This window comes from Arachis hypogaea, chromosome 15 (genome assembly GCF_003086295.3).
Source record: "Arachis hypogaea cultivar Tifrunner chromosome 15, arahy.Tifrunner.gnm2.J5K5, whole genome shotgun sequence".
NCBI classification, from domain to species: domain Eukaryota; kingdom Viridiplantae; phylum Streptophyta; class Magnoliopsida; order Fabales; family Fabaceae; genus Arachis; species Arachis hypogaea.
This window is the reverse complement of record NC_092050.1, coordinates 13758174-13778985: the sequence shown is the minus strand read 5'-3', so window position 1 is coordinate 13778985 and position 20812 is coordinate 13758174. Positions and strand designations below refer to the sequence as shown.

The 20812-nt window shown below is 31.3% G+C and overlaps 1 protein-coding gene and 1 long non-coding RNA gene across 3 annotated transcripts; one reads left to right on the top strand and one right to left on the bottom strand.

The window, feature by feature from the left end:
- The first annotated feature begins 8362 nt into the window (after window positions 1-8362).
- Window positions 8363-10783, top strand: LOC112749564 (uncharacterized). The gene is made up of 7 exons (XM_025797849.3): window positions 8363-8508; window positions 8702-8933; window positions 9095-9199; window positions 9325-9384; window positions 10252-10316; window positions 10413-10515; window positions 10659-10783. The coding sequence occupies exons 2-7, from the start codon at window positions 8796-8798 to the stop codon at window positions 10704-10706; spliced, it is 519 nt and encodes a 172-aa protein (XP_025653634.1). The 5' UTR covers window positions 8363-8508; window positions 8702-8795; the 3' UTR covers window positions 10707-10783.
- A 1398-nt stretch (window positions 10784-12181) lies between these two features.
- On the bottom strand, window positions 12182-15964 carry LOC112749563 (uncharacterized). 2 transcript variants are annotated; one of them, XR_003175119.3, is made up of 6 exons: window positions 15742-15964; window positions 14583-15652; window positions 13778-13875; window positions 13208-13266; window positions 13073-13132; window positions 12182-12579 (listed from the first exon to the last, which is right to left on the bottom strand). It is a non-coding gene; the product is annotated as an uncharacterized lncRNA (long non-coding RNA). The 2 variants fall into 2 exon arrangements; XR_011872946.1 differs by lacking the exons at window positions 13778-13875; window positions 14583-15652; window positions 15742-15964 and having other exon boundaries at window positions 13208-13736.
- Window positions 15965-20812: the final 4848 nt, after the last annotated feature.

Genomic DNA, 20812 nt, shown 5'->3' with positions numbered 1-20812 from the left:
CTCACTTTCATCAGCGCTTTCGCTTGATGATGGCAGCAGTAACTGGTAAGAAGTTCAGAATTGAGTATGGTTAAGAAAATACAATTTGTAGAACATTTTAAGTTAAAAAGAAAAGTTATGAGTAAAAACAGTTACCTTTCGAGAGGTTCTGGTAGGAGTCCTTCTACTTTTGTGTGGTGGTGGTCGAGCAGTGTCAGCTTTCCTTTTGTGAGTTCTTTTTGGGGAACTTTCAGCGACAGGGACTGTTCGAACAGCAGTTTGTTGAATTTCTTCTAAGGTACGGGTATACCTTGAATAGTAAGTAGCCCACCATTCGAAACAGGATTTGGTGATGTATGAGCTGCGTTCATAGATCAAGAAGTTGAAGCGGTCCTTCCGTTGTTGATTTTTTAAGAGACAGGCATTGAAATCTTCTTGAGATGTTAGAGCAATGTGGCAGAATGGATCACCATGTCGAGGTTGTGCTGTTGGGATAGCTTGAGAAAACCCAAGTTGTCTGGCTGTTAAATGAGAAGCATATAGGGTTATCTTGAACCTTTCTTTTTTGTGTAAAGGCAACCCTATCGAAATTACTTGAACAGCCAGCAGGTTTGCCCAAATTCGGTTTGCAATTCACTATCTTCATTAGTGTTAGGAAAGAGTAAACGATCCAGCCAGGCAGGGCCGCAATTGCGACACATAAAAGGAGTTAAATTGAGTTGGTCATTGTCAAAATCTTTGCAAGAATGAAAAAGAGAGAAAACAACCCAGAATCTATCTTCGTTTGATTGGGTGTTCAGAAAATTGGGTTTGTAATTAGACAATTGAAAACCTTCAATGTGTTGCTTGTCAGTACTGCCACCTTCAGGTTTTGTCATAAAATTCTCAAAAATGGCATTGAGCCATAATTGAAGCCACAGAGGACTTCCTGCACTGATTATTTTATTGTCTCAGAGGTTACAAACAAATTGACCAAGCTCTTCAAAAATGTGCCCTAAAGTAAGCTTGGCCAAGTTGAGAACTTTCCCTTCATGAAGAAGAGTAACTAAGGGAAGGAAGAGCGTTGACATTTGTACGCTTCGAGAGCAGAATAGGGTTGCGTTTAACCAATAAAATAAGAAGGCTACATGTTCATCATCTGTGATTTTTGTACCTTCTTCACCCATGTTATGGGCAATGAAGTCGCTGTAGGAGTTGGTTAAGATGACATTATACTGGTGCTTGGATTGCATGTCAGGGGTACAATCTAGAGAATTTATTGGGAGTCCTGTAATAGCAGCTATATCAAGGAGAGACATTCCGATCATTCCGCAAGGAAGGTGGAAGTTGTTGGTTGTCCTGTTCCAGAAATAAGTCACAGCCCCAATCATCCAAGGGTATATTGTGAGTAAGAAATGAGAGAGCCTTAGAAGTTCCTGTGTTCCTAAGGCTCCCCAGTTAGCATTTTTTGTGGGTTCGAGGCATTGGTACCAAGCTGTGAAATCGAATCCTTGAGGATTAATTTTTGAATTATTTCTGAAGGATTTCTGATTGATGAAATGAGAGATGTTAAAAGCCTGGTTTATCAGCAAATCTTCCCCTTCAGCGCTTGGGAAAAAAGAAAGTTTTGTTTGCTCTCTCAAGAGATTCAATTGGTCCAAGAAAACAGTGCGTATTTGCACTGATTGTGAAGGGGATTAAGATTCTAGTGTCATTTATTTGCAAATGGGGATCGTCAATGACTTCATCATTGACTTGATTAAGAATGCGAAGGGCCGGTGGAGATGGCGGTGTTACTGCAAAACCTTTACCCTTGTCTTGGGTGGCAGCGTGAGAGGAGAAACCAGCCATTGTTGAATAAAAAAGGGGAGACTAAAGGTTGAGGATGTTGTGAGGAAGTTCTCGATGTAAGAAGGATTCAAAGAATAATGAGTTTCGAAAGATTTGAACAAAGGTGAGAATGATGAATTTAAAGTATTACTGTAGCCGTTATTATGAAAGGGATGCGAATAGAGGTAACTTCGTGAAGAAGATGAAGTGGTAAGAGAGAGAAAGCGCAAGTTTCGGGAGATGTGCCAAGTGGGTCAGTATTAATGGGGAGTTTAAATGACAATTATTATTGATTTGAGAACTGACGTTTTCAATTTTGGATTAAGTGTTTTATTTTCTAATAATGTTATCGAAGGCAAACACATTAATCCAAGGGGGCAATTTGTTGATAAAAAAATATTTTCGATGAAAGTAAGTTGATTCGGAATAAGTCAGGGACGATTTCTCGAGAAGATGTACGCGTAAGCGTGGGGTTGAAAGTGATTAGCGCAAATTGGATTTCAAGTGACTTATTAATTGGATAGGTCTAATCGAATAAGATATTCGAAATGAATAATTGAGTAAGGCATCTGATAAGCGGGTCAAATAGTTATCGTAGTGGAACAGTTAAAGGCTTCTATCACACGAGAAAATCATGGGAAACGTCTACAATCAAGCGGCGGGAACGGTTACCAAGAAGAATTGCATTCAAAGTTGTAATCTTGTAATCAATTGTAGTGAACTGTCAGTTATGTAAGATAAATTATAAATACTAGGAAGCGTTATGGAATAAGGGTTGGAATTTTTACTCAGAAAAACACTCAAGCACACTCACATCCCAAGGAATTCCTAAGTCTGCAATCGAGTAATTTTTTCTGTAGTGTTCCTTCCATCTTTTCACTCTTTCAATTTAGTTTCTGTAAATTTAACATTTCAAGTAAATTTACTTTCCAAGTGTTCTTTATTTATATTGTTCAATTTATCCTTCTGCATTTTAATTTTGCATGCCAAAGTCCTTTGATCTAATCAAAGGCATTTTATTGCTTTATTTTTAATTTCAATGCAAATTATCTTTTATTTGTAAACAATTTCCTTTCTGAAAATTTTATTTCTTTTCTATTCTTTTTTCAATTTACAAAGTTTAATTTATCTTTATTCCCAAAATTTACCTAATGAAAGACACTTTGATGCACTTTTAGAAGAACTGGTACCTACAAAGAGGAGTAGGTTTCGTTTCCAAACTATTAGAATCGAACCACCATCGATTTGCTAAAAATTGACATAACAACTACCAAATCAAATTGATATAAATTATAATAAACTATATGATATTTAAATATCTAATCAAATCAATTAGTTGATATAGTTAGTTTATCGTAATAACTTGTATTTAATGCGTTAAAATCGGGAAACACTTTTAGAAGCACGCCATGTCAGCTCCATCATTAAGTGCAAAAATCTGATTTTTATATAATAGAATAGATAGATTTTGTGACAATAAGTCAGTAGTACTATACTCCAGCAACAATAAGAGCTTGACAAAATCGAAGCATACAGACATCAAGCTCTTAGTTGTCAAGGAGAAATGTTAAGAAAAACAGATTTTCATAGAACATATAGGAACAGAGTATATGCTAGCAAACTCAATAACCAAGGAATTGATCCCTAAAGTCTTTTATGAGCACACTGCTCGGATAGGTGTCAATATTTGTGATGCCTTGGTTTAGTGGGAGTTTATTTTATGCTATATGTCCTATGACAGATATTGAGTTATTTTTCTGCAGAATTAAGTTGATGGTTTATTTCATGTTATGTGAAATGTTCATTTTCCAATATTTGTATTGTGTTTGATCTCAATAAAGTTTTAAAATTGGACCAGCCAGAAATAGACATGCATGAGATCACTTGGCATGTAATTTCCATATTATTCATCCAAATTTGATCTATGTCGTTAAGTATATTAGGATAGTGATTGTCGTGGTTTAGTCACAACATTAATGTGATAAAAGCTGCGGTAGTTCCATATCTAATGTATGAGATGGACCAGATTGTTAAAGTAATGAGAGAAATAGCATTCAGATGCGCGTATAAAGTTTATAAGATGTGATTATGTCAAGAAAGAATATATGTATAACCCAAGTGGGAGATTGTTAGGAAATTATTTTAATTTCCTAATTTGTTTGTGGGCAATACATATATTAATTATAATCACAAATTATGCTATTTCAAATTAAATGACTTATATAATGGTGATATCATTTATTGTTATAAATGCTAAATTGAATAAGTCATTATTACTCTTGATTTGGAATTAAATGAGAATAAAACCATATATTATCTTTTGTTCTTTAGATAATTATCTTTTGGATTTTAGATATATTATCTTTTGGACTTTAGATATTATTTTATTTGGGTTTTAGGGTTTAATGGGTGCCATGCTCAAATATAAATAGTGCCTTCATGGTTTCGGTCCCCAATACACCAAAGCCGCCTTTGTCGCTCTTTCCCCATCAGAAGAGTTACAATTCAACCGTCTAGGGATACATAAGGCTTTGGTTGAGGAAGATCGAAAGAACCACAAAATCAACTCTTCTGATCATGATTCATGTTTATGAATTCAGGTACGCTTCCGCATCCAGTATTTTCTTTCTTAATGATTTAACATAGATAATCTTTGGACTGAGAAAATTTCAACAAATTTATCATAATAAATTATATTTAATGAGTTAAAATAAACAAATTGCTAAACACCCTCATAAGCATGTCACGTCAATTCTATCATTACGTGCAAAAACCTGATTTTTATATAATAGAATAGATAATAAATAGAATATATGAGAATATGATATGTGACATATTTTAATTATGAAATTAGTATTATATAATAGATTTTTTTCTGAATTTTTATTGCTTGTTCGTTGCTAATTTTTATGTAATTACTTAATAATTTCTGCCTATAAAACTATCAACTACCAAATTTATTATTTAATTAATAAATATGATGACATTATTATTTTTTCATAAGTCTTGTTATTATTTATAATTAGAAAATAGCCATAAATAAATTTATTTTCTTAATGAATGTTAATTTTGTTGTCAAATTCTATATTACCTTTAAAATTTTAGCGTAATTGAATCTAATTTCTACAATTTGAAATGAATTTACTCGAAAAAATTAATATGTAAATCACATTATTATTACAAAATTACTTTTTTAATATAATTAGTGGTGCTTATTTGAACCATAAAATTTAGCTTCTAATGATATTAAAGTAACCTATTTTATTATCTTGTGCTTTCAAAGAATTTACACAACTGACATAAAAATATAACAATTGAAAAAAATTCATTACAATGGGTATATTCATTTTAATAAATATTTTTCTATCTAATACTATAAAAAAATACATTGGCCACTTTGAATTGCTACAGGTCAACTTCTATCCATAGTAGTAAAATGTTTAAATTGAGATATATTCATCAAATAAACAATTAATAAAACATTCATTCGTACTTTCTCATTTTGGATACATTTATATATAAAATAAATTATACATAAAGAAAAAAAAAAGAAAAAGAAAAGAAGAGTTGAAATAGCAAGAGAGATCAAAATTACGATTTTTATAATTTTGTGTGGCCATCTATATATAGTAGACCAGACAACTATGATTATCTAACAAAATTAATTTGTATTTATTGCACTCAACTTGAATAAGTAAGAAATTATCTTATTTTAATTTAGTTTTTAATTCACATGATTTGAAATTAGCTCAATATATATGATTTGATTTGATTTGATTTAATTATTAGTTGAAAATATCTCAGTTACCTATTTTATTCATAAATTTATTACTTTAATAACTAATAAATTAATCAAATTAATTAATTAGTACACATAATAAATTTGGTTTAATAAATTAAAAGAAATAAATTAAAAAATACTAACAGAATATTAAAATAAATAAATTTGGAAATTATACTAAATCAAATTGATATAAATTATAATAAACTATATGAGATTTAAATATCTAATCAAATTAATTAGTTGATATAGTTAGTTTATCGTAATAACTTGTATTTAATGCGTTAAAAGAAATAAATCGAAAAACACTTTTAGAAGCATGCCACGTCAGCTTCATCATTAAGGGCAGAAATTCGATTTTTATATAATAGAATAGATAGATTGTTAGATTGTTTATCACACATTTTTGTTTTTATTTTTTAACATTAGATTAATAATGGTATTTTTTTTAATTGTGATCTGCTATGATATTTTTTTAAAATATGGGATGATTTAATTTAGGGAGTACAAATTGGACGTCCAATTTTTAAGAGGTACAGAGATCGGACCGTCCAATTTTTATACTCGGACCTTCCGATTTGTGTTTAAAAAATTAAAAAAATTTGGAGTACACAAATCAGCCCGTCCGATTTGTGTACTCTAGTTTTTTTTTATTTTTTAAACACAGATTGAACCCTCCGATTTATGTACCTCCCATAATTTTAAAAAATACTAAAAATTATAATGTTAAAATATATTACTCATCCTACTTCTATATCTAAATTTTTTAGCTTATTTATCAATCTAATTTAATGTTTGAAATTTTATGATGTATCAAATAAACCAAAATTTTTTTAACCTATTTATCGATATAATTTAATGTTTGAAATTTTATGTTGTATCAAATAAACTCAAAAGATTTGGGCTAATTTTAGACAGAACCTTTTATTTATCTTATCTTTTAATTTTCATATAATAAAATTTAATAGTTCATAAAAATAGTATTTTTTTTATTAGTACCACTATTTTTTAGAACAATAAAGTATATTAGTGCTAAATAATTTCTACAAAATCCTAATTGCACCTATAAAAATACCCATATATGTAAAGAATAATACTATAGATTTAAATTTTTTTATTAATCAAGTCTAACTAAATTAATCTAATATCAATAAAAATCAATTATGAATAATATTATTTTAAATATTATTTAGCTTTGTTTAATTTAGTTAAATTTATTTTATAAAAAAATTTAAATAAATAACATTATTCATATTTAAATATAAAATCTCAACAAATCTTAAACAAAATAAAAAAATAACTAAATATCTATAAAATAAATTGTCAATATATTTAAATATAAAATCCTAATAAATCCTAACTTAAAAGGAAAAAAAATAACTATCCATAAAATAGAAAAGAAGTTACAAAGGTGATCCAGCTAGTCACAAAAAAAAAGTGATCCATTGCAACTATAAATACCTCTTCATCCCAAATTTTTCCCAACCTATAACTTTTATATTACCTGCATAAAACCTCTAAACTGCATTTTCTTATCTTTTCACATTCAGATGAAAATCTCTCTTTTTCCACCTCTATCCTTTCCCTTCTCATCTTGTTTGGTTTCCGATGAATTGTATTGATTTGTGAGGAATCAAAATCAAATCTTGGAAAAATTCTTCTGCTTTCTTGGCCTAGTTTGGGGCTTGGTTCTCAAATTTATCCGGGACCAATTTTAAAATATCAAAATATTTAGTATCTTTTAGAGGAATTTTTAATAAATTATTAATAAATTAAATATAAATGATTAAATTGTTTATCACACATTTTTGTTTTTATATTTTAATATTAGATTAATAATAGTATTTTTTTGAATTGTGATTTATTATGATATTTTTTTAAAACATGAGATAATTTAATTTAGGGAGTACAAATTGGACGTCCAATTTTTAAGCGATACCTTTCGATTTGTGTTTAAAAAATTAAAAAAATTTGGAGTACACAAATCAGCCGGTCCGATTTGTATACTCCAATTTTTTTTTAATTTTTTAAACACAAGTTGACCTCCGATTCGTGTACTTTTCAATTCCCATAGTTTTAAAAAACACTAAAAATTAAAAATTACAATGTTAAAGTATATCACTTATTCTACTTCTATATCTAAATTTTTTTAGCCTATTTATCACTCTAATTTAATGTTTCAAATTTTATAATATATCAAATAAACTCAAAAGATTTGGGGCCGATTTTAGACAGACATTTTTTCTTTTTATCTTATCTTTTAGATTTCATATAATAAAATCTAATAGTTCATAAAAATAATATTTTTTTATTAGTACCACTATTTTTTAGAATAATAAATTATATTAGTGCTAAATAATTTCTACAAAATCTTAACTGCACCTATAAAAATATTCATATATTTAAAGAATAATATTATAGATTTAAATTTTTTTGTTAATCAACTCTAACTAAATTAGTCTAATATTAATAAAAATTAATTATGAATAATATTATTTTAAATATTATTTAACTTAGTTTAATTTAGTTAAATTTATTTCATAAACAAATTTAAAAATAAATAACATTATTCATATTTAAATATAAAATTTCAATAAATCCTAAACAAAAGAAAAAAAAATAACTAAATATCTATAAAATAAATTGTCCATATATTTAAATATAGAATCCTAACAAATCCTAAATTAAAAGGAAAAAAAGATAACTATCCATAAGATAAAAAAGAAGTTACAAAAGTGATCCCAGTAAGTTGTCATTCCAATTATAAATACCTCTTCATTTCAAATTTTTCCCAACCTATAACTTTTATATTACCTGCATGAAATCTCTAATAGGTCTGCCATCCTACAGTCACGAATCCGTTTCCTTTTTTTGGTTCTTACCGATTCAAAAATACCTCCTTCCCTTTTCTGCATTTTTTTTATCCTTTTCACATTCAGGTAACTCAATGAAAATCTCCTTTTTTTTTTCACTTTTATGCTTTTCCTTCTTATCTTGTTTGGTTTCCGATAAATTATATTGATTTGTGAGGAATCAAAATCAAATCTTGGAAAAATTCATCTACTTTTTTGGCCTAATTCGTGTTTAATTAATTTTATGTCCTTGGATTCTGTTTCTTCTTTGTTTAAACAGTGGCTGAAAACAAGGTTGTTATATCCGATTTGGGAGTAGGGCATATTCAGGGTTCGAAAATTCTTCTTCGCTCCAATTTCTTATTTTTGAGGGAATGGCTGCGGCTTGTAAGCGATTGGCTCAATTTTCGGGCTTTGGGTTCTCAAAATCGTTCACTTTCAACTCAAGTCTCAGATCATTTTCCCGGATGGCGAAATCAAATGGTCGGCGGTTCTGTGATGCATCCGCTATTGTAATTTAAGTTTACATTCTTACCATTTTTTATTCTCTTTTTTCATGGTTTTTTGTTCACTTGTGTGTTTTCTAACTAATTGCAAATGTGCACTTTTAAGCTCGTTAGTGAGTGTTAATGAATGGTTTGTTTGTGTCATTGGTTACGCTTTTGCTTTCTAGACTAGCGGACTTGAGGGGCAAGGAGTGCCCAAAAAGCAGGCTCAGGCGATATCTGCCGGTATAACTGAAGTTTTGGAAAAAGTACAAGAATCATTAATGGAGAGGGTGAGGTCTTTTGATGTTTATATTGTTCGTTTGTGAACTTTACCACTCTCTTGGAATCTAAAATAGTAGTTTCGTGTACTAACATAAGTTTTTTTTTTTCTTTTTTTCTTTTTGTCCCTTAAAAGACTGAAATGCTTCAAGAGTCTCACGAGTCGAAAATCAAAGCTGAAGTGCAGAGGTCACAGGTATATTACATACTAATGTAGTTGATATAAATAGGAATACTAATTGCAAAGCATCTATTTTTAGCTTTTGTTCTGGACAACAATAGTACATTCTAATTCAATGACATGATTGTTAAGTTACCTCATTGAATGATGTTGAAATTTCAGGCTAACATCTTAGTTTTTTGTATTTTCAAATGTAATTACGTTTCTAACGTTACTTTATCCTGTTTGATATCGGGATAACTGAAGAAAACATTGAGAGGGAATTATGCTAACTGTTTAATATCTAATATATGTCATTCTGTAAATTGCTTTTCTCTAGAATTTAAAATATGATCTGTTGACTATATATTGGGATGGAATTTTTAAAAACTCCAATTGGTTAACCCATAGATTTGAAATCTTGTAATCAAACAAGAGCCAAATAGTTCTGATAGAAATTGATGTGTCTGTTTCTTGTTGTGTGGTACTGTGTCTTCTGATACATGATACCGATTGTAATCATTCTCAATGTTATCTCATTTAAATAACGACTGGAATATTCATGGGGCATGTCTCATGTTCTCATTTAATCATGAGATGAGAGATTTGATTATATTGATATAGATTCATGTCTTTGCATCTTAAAGTAGATACATGGATTTAGGAAACATGAGTAATTCAAATGGCTACTGTTATTGAAACAACTTTTGTGGTGAAAAATTTGTATGTAAAATTGTATTAAGGGTGGCTCTAAACTATGGAAACTAGTTTGATTCCTCATATTTTTCTTTACACCTAATTTCTTGTTTGCTCTTGTAATTTTTTCCTCAATTTCTAGTTACACTGAGGTTGTTAATTTGCACTTGCTTTGTGCTGTTATATGATGGAAAATTTATAATGTAGATGCAATTGCAACGTGAGATTGAGAAACTAAAGAATGATATGGAAAAGAGTATCCAGGAATTCAGGTCCATTTAAATTTAAGTGACAGTTGACCCACTAGTTTCTTTTGTAATTTTATCCTCTTTAAAGTGCAAACTTTTTGGATGTGGATTCTGATGCAGGTTGGCGAGGTTGGAGATAGATAGAGATGCGATGGTTTTCAAAGCTCAGATATTAACAACACAACGAGTTATTGGAGAATATTGCCTAGGAACTGTTTTTACGGTGTGTGCCGTTGCTTTTCTCGTCCGGCTTTTTTAAAATAAATAGTCGTTGTAGTATAGTAGTTAGTTGAGGAGCAGGAGGTAGAAGCTCTCATTATACAAAAATAATTTAGATGACAGGTTTTCTTTGCCCTGTTTTTGAAGGGCCATGGAGGATTGATGACCTTACTCGCATGTGTTCATTTGTGGTAGTTGAACGTCGTACATTATTCAAACTTCAAGCTCTTTTAATTTGCTGACTATGCATACAAATACAATGAATGACACAACCCCATGTCCCACTCCTATGCACAACAATGCCATCACTTTCAATTCCTAATTTCATTATCTACTAGTCGAATACCCTGCATTTGCCCGGAATCATATACTCTATTTCAATAAATAAGTTTAAAAAAATCTTTAATATTCACATCTAATAATGTCAAATTGAAATGCATTGGACATGCAACCTTGATAAATTTTTTTCCTTGTATAATATCGATTGATAATAATATGGACACAATTAGTATTAATATCACTTAACAGAAAACAGAATAATTACAAACATAAACTATGTTGCTTAAAGTAATTCTATTTTTTGGATTATGGTTTGCAAATGGAGGTTTGTTTTGATTTATGTTTGGTAATTTGTTTTTAAAATAGATTATAGTAAGCTAAATATTATTTGGATTACATTATTCAAAATCACTTTTAGATGAAAAATTATAGAAAATGACATGAATTTAAATAATTATTTTATATTATTTTATAATTTTATTTTAAATATTTAAATAAATTTTAATATTTTTTTTAGTACTCTCAATATTTTTTAGTACTCTAATAGAATTAATAAAATTATAATACAAAATAAAAAAAATATTCCATACAAAAAAAATAACAATAACAGTAAAAGAACTCATAAAAAAACAAAAGTTTTATAAAAAATAATATGCATAAGAGAGTATTAAAAAAAATATTATATAAAAATAATAAATATATAAATAATGAAGGATATATTTGGTACATAGAATATAAATTTCAATCCAACGTGAAAAGCTAGATGAAAAAGCTAGAATTTGTAACTTTTGCTAAACGTGGGTTGAAGATAGAAATCAATCGTTTAAAGAACTCAAACGCCGCATTTCTCTCTTCTCCAACGCAAATCCAAACACACCCATAATTGTTATAATATCATAAATATATAGGTATTTTAAAAATTTTATTTTTGTTAGGTTTGTCAAAATAAAATGCCCTTTTACAGAATTTTCAATCAAATAGAAAAAGTCGAGTCAATCTCAATTTTGATAGAATCAAGTAGTTCATGAGTGAGTGTTAATTTTTCATCCTTAAATATGAGAGAACATAAAAAACATCAAATCTAAATCAAACACTACAGGCATGAAGCAGTAAGAAAAAATAGTAAAAATAGAAAATAATAATTATGAATTACCCTAACACTATAGAAAATTGTGCATATAGTGTCTTCCAAAATAAAATAATGAAACAACAAAGGTAATAAAAAGTAAAAGGCTAAACTGATTTTTTTGTGAGAACACCCTTACTGAATATTATTATGAACTTGAATCATAAAGAGTACACAAAAATATTGACAAAGTTTGATAAATGCAACATGTAGCAAGATTTAAATATAATATACTATCAAGTATTTCACAAAAGCCTTCAAAATAATCAACACTGCAAGATATATAATTCTTTGTCTTCTCTCATCTATATACAAAAAAGACATTTGAATAAAAGACGACATGTTGCAGCACATCCTTGGATAAAAAGGTTAAATGTCGGATGTAAAGGAAGATATGATATTTTATACACAGAATAATGAATTTAATCATTTCATAATATAAAGGAAAAAAGGAAAAAAGGAAAAAATGACAATGCTTCCCATCCAGTTAAAATGAAAAAATAAAAATAAAACAATAAGGATTAAGTGTTACATCCATAAGGAGGTATATCTTGGTTGTATCCACAAAAACCACATCCTCTTACTCTGCCCCTTCACCCCTAGCATTTTTCATGTTGCGATTCCAGCCTCCATCCTCATAATCGGCTGCAATAAAACTAATACCTAAAAGAAAATGTAACAACCATATCAAATATGTTCATAGAATAAACATTCTGTCAACCTGTTAAATACCTGACAAAAACCCTAAGAGTTTTTTTAAAGGAAAAATTCTGACATGTTTCCCTACCAGCTCTTAATGTGATTAATTGGTTGTGGACAAGTTACATAAAAGGATATTGAAACACGCAGAAGTTATCTAGATGCACTGATGAGTACCTGAAAATCCCAGATTCTATGCAAATAGTACCTGAAAACCCCAGATTCTATGCATATAGCCATCACTTTCTCAAGTGTTATACATAACATCTAAGACATTAGCTATAGATTGAAAATGAAAAACTGAGATAAGAAAAATATAATGGTCTAAGTAACTAAGTTAAAGGACTCGGTCATTACAATTAACAAATGATTTATCTAAGAGACACCAAAACCTACAAAGCTATAATTATAAACATAACATGGAATACAAAAATGAATGCAAGAACATGATACATACCTCTAGTCCTTCCTCTTCCTAATCCACCACGACCTTGAATTCGGTCATTTGGTGAACTCTCTGCAGAACATAAAGGTCATATAGATGGCGAGAAGGACATTTATTTTTTGAGAACCAATTGTCATATGAACCTACCTCTATAATCAAAATCACTTGATGCCTTCACTTAATCAGCTGGTAATGGTGATCAATACCTAAAATGGCACAACAAACTAAAGATCATACCAAATACTCAAAATTTATATAAATTTTTTTCAACACATGAAATGTTGGAAACGGCTAAAGAAGTGCAGAGAATCAATCCACATATTTTTCTAACTTAATTAACAACTAACACAAAAAATATAAAATAACTTATTTTCACTGCAAATTAAAACAATAATTTGATCATTTGTGTTAAATACCCAAAGTCCTCTGCATGTAAAACCAAAGTGCATGAACAACTATGGTCAAAATAAGGAACTTTCAAAATATTGTCTTGAACAAATCCACCATAACCACTTCTTGCAACCTACCCACAGATGATGTATTGTTCCCTTCTTTGAAAGGGTTATTGTTATCAAATAGTACATGCCTTGTGGTCCCCAAATTGCATCATGGACAATATCATATAAATAAATAAAATAGAAAAAAAGTAAAACCTAAATGGAATACTGAACATTTTAATCACTCAATTTTAAAATACTATTCAGAAACTGCACATACATACAGAAGGAGGCCTTCGTCTAGAGGCTCCCAAGTACCAGTGATATTAGCGGATCCAATTTGTGTGTTCTCCTGTATATTATTTGATCACCCCACAGCTGCAGAAGCAAACCCAACATATATAAATAAAAAACAAAACATAAAGAACTTATTAGAATATAACAAAGTATCATGTATGAAGATAGCCCAGCTCAACCAATTACAAAATGAATAGACGTTGATCAACTCCAAAAATTGTTACAATTTTGTTGATAGCTCAACCCATTGCTTTGAAAACAATTTCATTGGAACACCTTTCCAATGAAGAAGCAAACAATATAATCTGAGCAAAAACCTGTACAAAATGGTCCTCACAACATCAATAGATAGATAACATGTCAAATTCATCCAAATACATTTTCCACCATTTAAGTTCCATTTTGTTTTGACATTTTTTAGGTCCAAAAATGCTTACAATATAATGTGTTTCCGAAACAGGTTCTAAAAATAAAAAGAACTATTTGCCAAACATGTACTTAGTTTAGATTCATAATTGAATTTAAAATTAAAAAAAAACACTCAATGTTCGCACTGCAGCAGCTAAGCATGATTCTTAGCTTCTTGTAAATTCTCCAGTTCATTTCAAGGTAATTCTTATTTTATCCAAGGAATAAAAGAAAGGAGTATAATCACAACACCAAATGTTCTAAACGAACATAGGCGATAGTAGTTTGTATTGCAAGTTGTGCTAATGAAAGAGCAAATAGAAAGGACGAAGGTAAGGAGCCTGAAGCAAGGTCATGGCATAAGTAATGTAGTTGCTCACCCTTCCCTGACTTGTGATACTGATCTCGTTTTCATCCATTGACATTTCTGCCATTGACTTCTCCACCTTTTGGTACCGATCTATCTATTGAATACCACACACCAACACAAAAAATAAAAATGAAAATGAAAATCACATGCTTCAACCACAACCATCACACAAAAACAATCAATGTTGTATATGGAATAATAAGTTAATATAAATACTAAAACAAAGGTTAATAATTGATAGCATTCTTAGGACAAGCCTAATCTTGGGATATAATATTATTGATCTTACATTTTCAAAATCATATCAAAAAAGCTTTTTATTATAAACCATGTTTAACCCGATATACACTTAACGTCAATTAATATTAGGAGAGAAATGCTTCCATGTTGAATGGGGTGATCACCTTGTTGGAGATTGCATGTAAAGACAGCTAGAATATGGTGGTACCAATCTTGTGAACAAAATTCCATAGCATCAGCATTGCCATCCAAATAGCAATGTGCTATATCCATAATAAAAAAGGTTTTGTCCAACCACCTTAAACACTAACCATGCATTAAACAACAACCAAGTCATGTGATTGAATCAATGTGTGGCAAATCATTAAAGAAAAACTTTCTCAATGGAAAAATTGAAATCTTTGATATGAAATGAAAGTGGCATAAAATAAAGCTTCAACATAGTTCCATATATTAAATAAGTCAAAATTGTCTTCACTTCGAAATGAAAGTTCACTGTGCTAGAGGTATTTAAACATAATTCCAGATAAATAAATAAAAAGGAATGCTCTATATATACCAACCATCATGGAATATTGCAACAGTACCACCTTCATAAAACCAGTCAATCTCTTTCTTCCTTAAGAGAAAAATTCCCCTGAGGATCATGCCAGTAAAACTTAAAAGATATTTTAAGAGATTAACAACAAAATATTTGGGGAATAAAAAATTATACATTACCGACCTACTAATTGGTTCTTCACAAAAAAAATGATAAATAATAACAAATTAGTACACCTTGTCTGGGTGAGCTTGGTTGTAAGCAAGAGCAAGTGTGCTTTCCTATGATCCTCCAAATACCTGCATAATACACAGAGGAAAATATCATAGCCCATTACATAATGACGATAAAATGTATGATGATTAACAACCAGAGGGTGAAAAGAGACCTGCCATTCTAGAGTCTCCAAGTATTCTCATAGCTTTTCAATATCGTCAATTGCACCCCATTGACAAAGAATAAATTTCATTATTAAAAAAGGTGGAGCATTCTTTAGCTAAAAGTAGTTTAAAACCTAACCTGATCAAATAGAATGATTCTATAAAATTCAGGATAAAAAAATTTTCTGATTACTTGGGTCAATTCTCCCTCCAAGGCCTCCATGAATGAAGACCTGCCTGCAACAAAATCATATAATAGAAAATGATTGAATGATCATTTTTGCATCAAATTATTTCTCTTCTTAACAAAGTTAGGTAATGAAAAATAACCACATAACAAAGGCATAAAGCCCTGCTTCTAGTATATACATTTATAAAGAAATGCTATTAGTCTCCACCAAAAACATATTGGATCTAATAATAACATTTACAGCTCATTCAATTACATTAATGATCAATCTATATAGAATTTAATCACTAAGTCAATAGTATTCCGTTTTCTCCCATTCCGGATTTTGATCAACTAATGTAAACAAATAAGCATACATAGCTTAAAATTTTAGAACGGAAAAAATTAAGAAAAGAAATACTGACTTTGTATAATTATCAGCTTTCTATACAATATCATTTGGATCTAAACCAACAGATTGCCATCCATCATCTATTATAACAAACTTAGCAGGAATTCCACGTTCCTCAAAGCTGCATTAAAGAACATAGAAAAATATAAGGAACATATATCATATAAAATTCTGATGATTATAACTTGAAGTAACAATTGAAAAGTTGGACAAAAATCAATTTAGAACTAATGTGTAAAAATAGAAATAAATTTTTTGAAAAGCTCCTCTATTGTTTTTATGTTATCTAGGTGCCAATTAAACAGTCCCAGTGATAACAAAACTTTCTATTCGGCTGTTACCCTGCCATACATGGTTTGGTGCATTTTTCAGTTGCTTAAATATTTTACAAGGGATCAAACCAAGGGTGCAAATTTATTCTAGTGTTATGTTTAAGTTATCTTTTCTTTTTGAAATCATTAATTCTTTGCTCTTGTACACTTGTATAAATGCAAGAAAACCTAAAAGCTGATAATAGAGTTGGGGTGGGAGGTTACCTCTATATCTTGAACAGAAGCTCCACTGCTAGGAGCAGCAAAATCCTGAGATGCTTGATTTTCAACACTGCTCAGGTAAGTTTGACACATAAGTTAGCAACAGAAACTACCAAAAGTATAGACGAAAACAGTAGAAAACAGAACAGAGTTTATACCTGGATGGTGTAGTGGTGTCAAGAGGATTCGTAGGTCCAGCTACTGCCATAGACACAATTACCACAGTACTCAGTTCAGCCCTAATGGTACTTGATAATCCAGAAACCAACTGTTAAGGACCAGTTAATGATGCTATTGGTGTGACAGAAGCTGGACTTGAAGCAAGCCCATCTGATGTCAAAGGAGTGTTTGAGCTAGCAGTATTAGTCACTGTTGATGGTGCAGCAGATGAAACAGCAGTATTGGATGTATCACTTGTTTCTAACTGCATTCCCTGGTTGGCAGCTTTTAGCGCCAATTCACGAGCCAACTGAATAGAAAGACTTGAAGTGTCTGAATATTATGTATATTCAAATGTACAGGAAATCATCTCTTTATAGAGGAATCACAGAAATAGAAATAACTAGAAAATGGAAAAAATACTAACCTAAAATAAGGAAAGATTTCTAATAATAAAATCCCTAAAAATAAGCTAAACTAAAACCGGAAAGGATATTATAATTAATTCTATTTACAGAAAAGATTCATGAAATAAATTAGGAATCTTATTTTGATTTGATCTAGTCAACACTCCCCCTCAAGCTGGCTTGAAGATATCCTTCATTGACAGCTTGCTTATTATATTATCAAAGGTCTTCTTGGGTAATCCTTTAGTTAGAATATCTGCCAATTGTTCCGTGGTCGGAACATATGGGGTACAAATCTGCCCTCTCTCAATCTTTTCCTTTATAAAATGCTTGTCAACTTCAACATGTTTAGTTCTATCATGCAGAACTGGATTATGGGCAATAGAAATTGCAGATTTATTGTCACAATACAACCTTATTGGTAGAGAAATCGGAACCTTTAGTTCTTGTAGGATTTTCTCTACCCATAGTGCTTCACATATTCCATGAGTCACTGCTCTAAACTCAGCTTCTGCACTACTTCGTGCCACAACACTCTGCTTTTTACTCCTCCAACTAACCAGGTTCCCTCCAACAAAGGTGCAATACCCAGATGTTGACCTTCTATCCATGACATTCCCAGCCCCATCTGCATCTGTATAGGCTTCTACTTGAAGATGTCCATAGTTTTTGTAGAGTAACCCTTTTCCCAGGCGACCCCTTCAAGTACCTTAGGATTCTAAAGACAGCATCCATGTGTTCTCGGCCAGGTGAATGCATAAACTGGCTTATCATGCTCACAGCAAAGGCTATATCTGAGCATGTATGGGATAAATAGATTAGCCTCCCCACTAACCACTAATATCTCCCTTTGTCCATTACATTTTCTGGTTCAGCTGGCTTCAATTTTAAGTTAGGCTCTATATGTGTTTCAACAGTTTTACAACCAAGTAATCCCATCTCTTTTAAAAGATCTAGGATGTACTTTTGTTGGTTCATAAAAAGGCCTTCCTTAGACCTTGCAAATTCAATTCCAAGGAAGTATTTTAATGAGCCAAGTTCTTTGATTTCAAAAGCTTTGGCAAGCTTTTCTTTCAAGTTTTTTAGCTCCAAGCTATCATCATCTGTTAGAATAATGTCATCCGCATATACAATTAAGATGGTAGTTTTATTAACTGCTGAATGTTTATAGAAAAGTGTATGGTCAGCTTGGCTTTGAGTATAACCAAGTCCCTTCACCACCATTCCAAGTCGTTCAAACCAAGATCTTGGGGATTGTTTCAATCCATAGGGAGATTTCTTTAGTTTGCACACTTTATTTCTCCCTAGTTCAGCCTCAAATCCAGGTGGAAGTTTCATGAACACCTCTTCATCTAGCTCCCCATTCAGGAAAGCATTCTTTACATCCAATTGATGTAAAGGCCAATTGTAATTCGAAGCAAGAAATAAGAGAATCCGCACAGAGTTGAGTTTAGCAACTGGAGCAAAGGTCTCTCGATAATCTACTCCATAGGTTTGTGTAAATCCCCTGGATACTAACCTAGCCTTATACCTCTCTATGCTTCCATCAGTATTGCACTTGATGTTGAAAACCCACCTGCAACCAACCAATTTTGTATTCTGTGGCAGATCTACAATCTCCTAAGTTTCATTCTTCTTGAGTGCATGTCAATCTTCCATCACTGCTAATTTTCAATTGGGATCATCTAGTGCTTCCTCTATATTCCTAGGCTCAAACAGATTTGTAATTTTAGAAGTAAAAGCTCGATGTTTTTTAGAGAGATTTTGGTAAGAGACATAATTGGAAATAGGATGGTTGGTGCTAGTTTTGAGTACCTTTTTGGTGCAGGTTCTGGTTTCTTTCCTAAGGGCTATTGGCAAATTATTATTAAAAGTAGCAATTTTAGATTTACCTGGAAGATCCTCAGGTACTACAGTTGGGCCGTCTTCTGGGGTTTCAGATTGGGTTGGTACAGAGATGATGGGCTGGTCTCTATTCTTCTTGGGATATTTTCGAACATAACATCGAAGCTCCTTTTTTGATTGTGGTATTTCTTTTTCTGTTTGTGTTCCAACTAATTCTGGCACAATTTCAGAATTGATTTCCACATCTTTTTTGGCAATTATTTTATAATTTGTTTGATCAATGAAAGTTGTATCCTCAATATGTAAGATAGGAGTGGGTAAAGGTTCATGCAAAAAATTTTCTTCACTTAGACTCTCCCTCTGAAGAAATTTTTTCTGAAAAAATATTTCATGTTGCAAAAAAGTAACATCCATGCTTACATGACATTTCTTTGTGTGTGGATTGAAACATTTATAACCCTTTTGAGTTGGAGAATAGCCAATAAAAATGCATTTTTCTGCCCTTGGATCAAGTTTACTTCGAGGTGAAGGTGTATGAATTTTATCTTCAAAATGATAGAGCCCGTCCATCATCTTAGCACTGCCAATCATCTTCCCTGAGGTCCGGTCCTGAAAAATACCATGAGTGTCAAAGAATGTCACAGCACAATTGGAATCCTTGCAGATTTTACTAATAGAGAGAAGATTACAAGAAAGCTTTGGTACATGTAGGACATTTCTTAGGTCAATATTTTTGGACATTTTAATTGTACTTTTTCCAGCAATGGATGAAAAACTACCATCAACAACTCTAATTTTCTCATTTTCAAAAGAAGGAGAATAAGTTTTAAATAAAGGAGAGAGGCTGGTCATATGGTCAGATGCACCTGAATTGACAATCCATGGTGCATTCAAGTTTGAGGTGCAGTTAAGGGACATAGGAATACTAAAATTAGCTGTTTGAGCCAAAGAACCACTAGGAGTACTAGATACAGAACTGGAATTTAATAGCCTTATGAGCTGCTCAACCTGTTCCTTACTTAAGGATGGTTTTTCAGCCTCATGGGAAGTTGGGATAGAACGTATTTTAGGACCAGGTTTGCTGCCTTTAAGATGTGCTGGTTTTCCATGAATCTTCCAGCAGTTTTCTCGGGTGTGACGAGGTTTATTGCAGTGGTCACACCAAAGATTGGAGGGATGCTTTTGATTTGATGAACTTTTAAGTGCAGCAGGTGCCACTAAGAGTGCATTAGACTCCAAAGAAGTCTGTTCAGTCTTGTCTTTCCCCATCATCATAGCTCTACGAGTTTCTTCTCTTCTAACCTCAGCAAAAACTTCTCCAATTGAGGGTAGGATTGCTCTTCCAATAATTCTGTCACGAACTTCATCTAGCTCTACATTGAGGCCTGCAAGAAATTGAAATATCCTTCCTTCTTCCACTGTTTGTTGGTGGTGTTTGGTATCAGCGGCTGAAATCCACTTATAGTTATTGAAGTGGTCAAGGTCCTGCCACACCCGCTTCAATGTGTGGAAATATTTGGTGACATTGTCACTCCCGTGTTGAATTTCTCTAGC

Coding starts and splice junctions, on each gene's coding strand:
- LOC112749564 (XM_025797849.3), top strand. CDS start 8,796: ATGGCTGCGGCTTGTAAGCGATTGGCTCAATTTTCGGGCTTTGGGTTC. Junction 9,200..9,324: donor AAGAATCATTAATGGAGAGG/GTGAGGTCTTTT, acceptor GTCCCTTAAAAG/ACTGAAATGCTTCAAGAGTC. Junction 9,385..10,251: donor CTGAAGTGCAGAGGTCACAG/GTATATTACATA, acceptor TTTATAATGTAG/ATGCAATTGCAACGTGAGAT.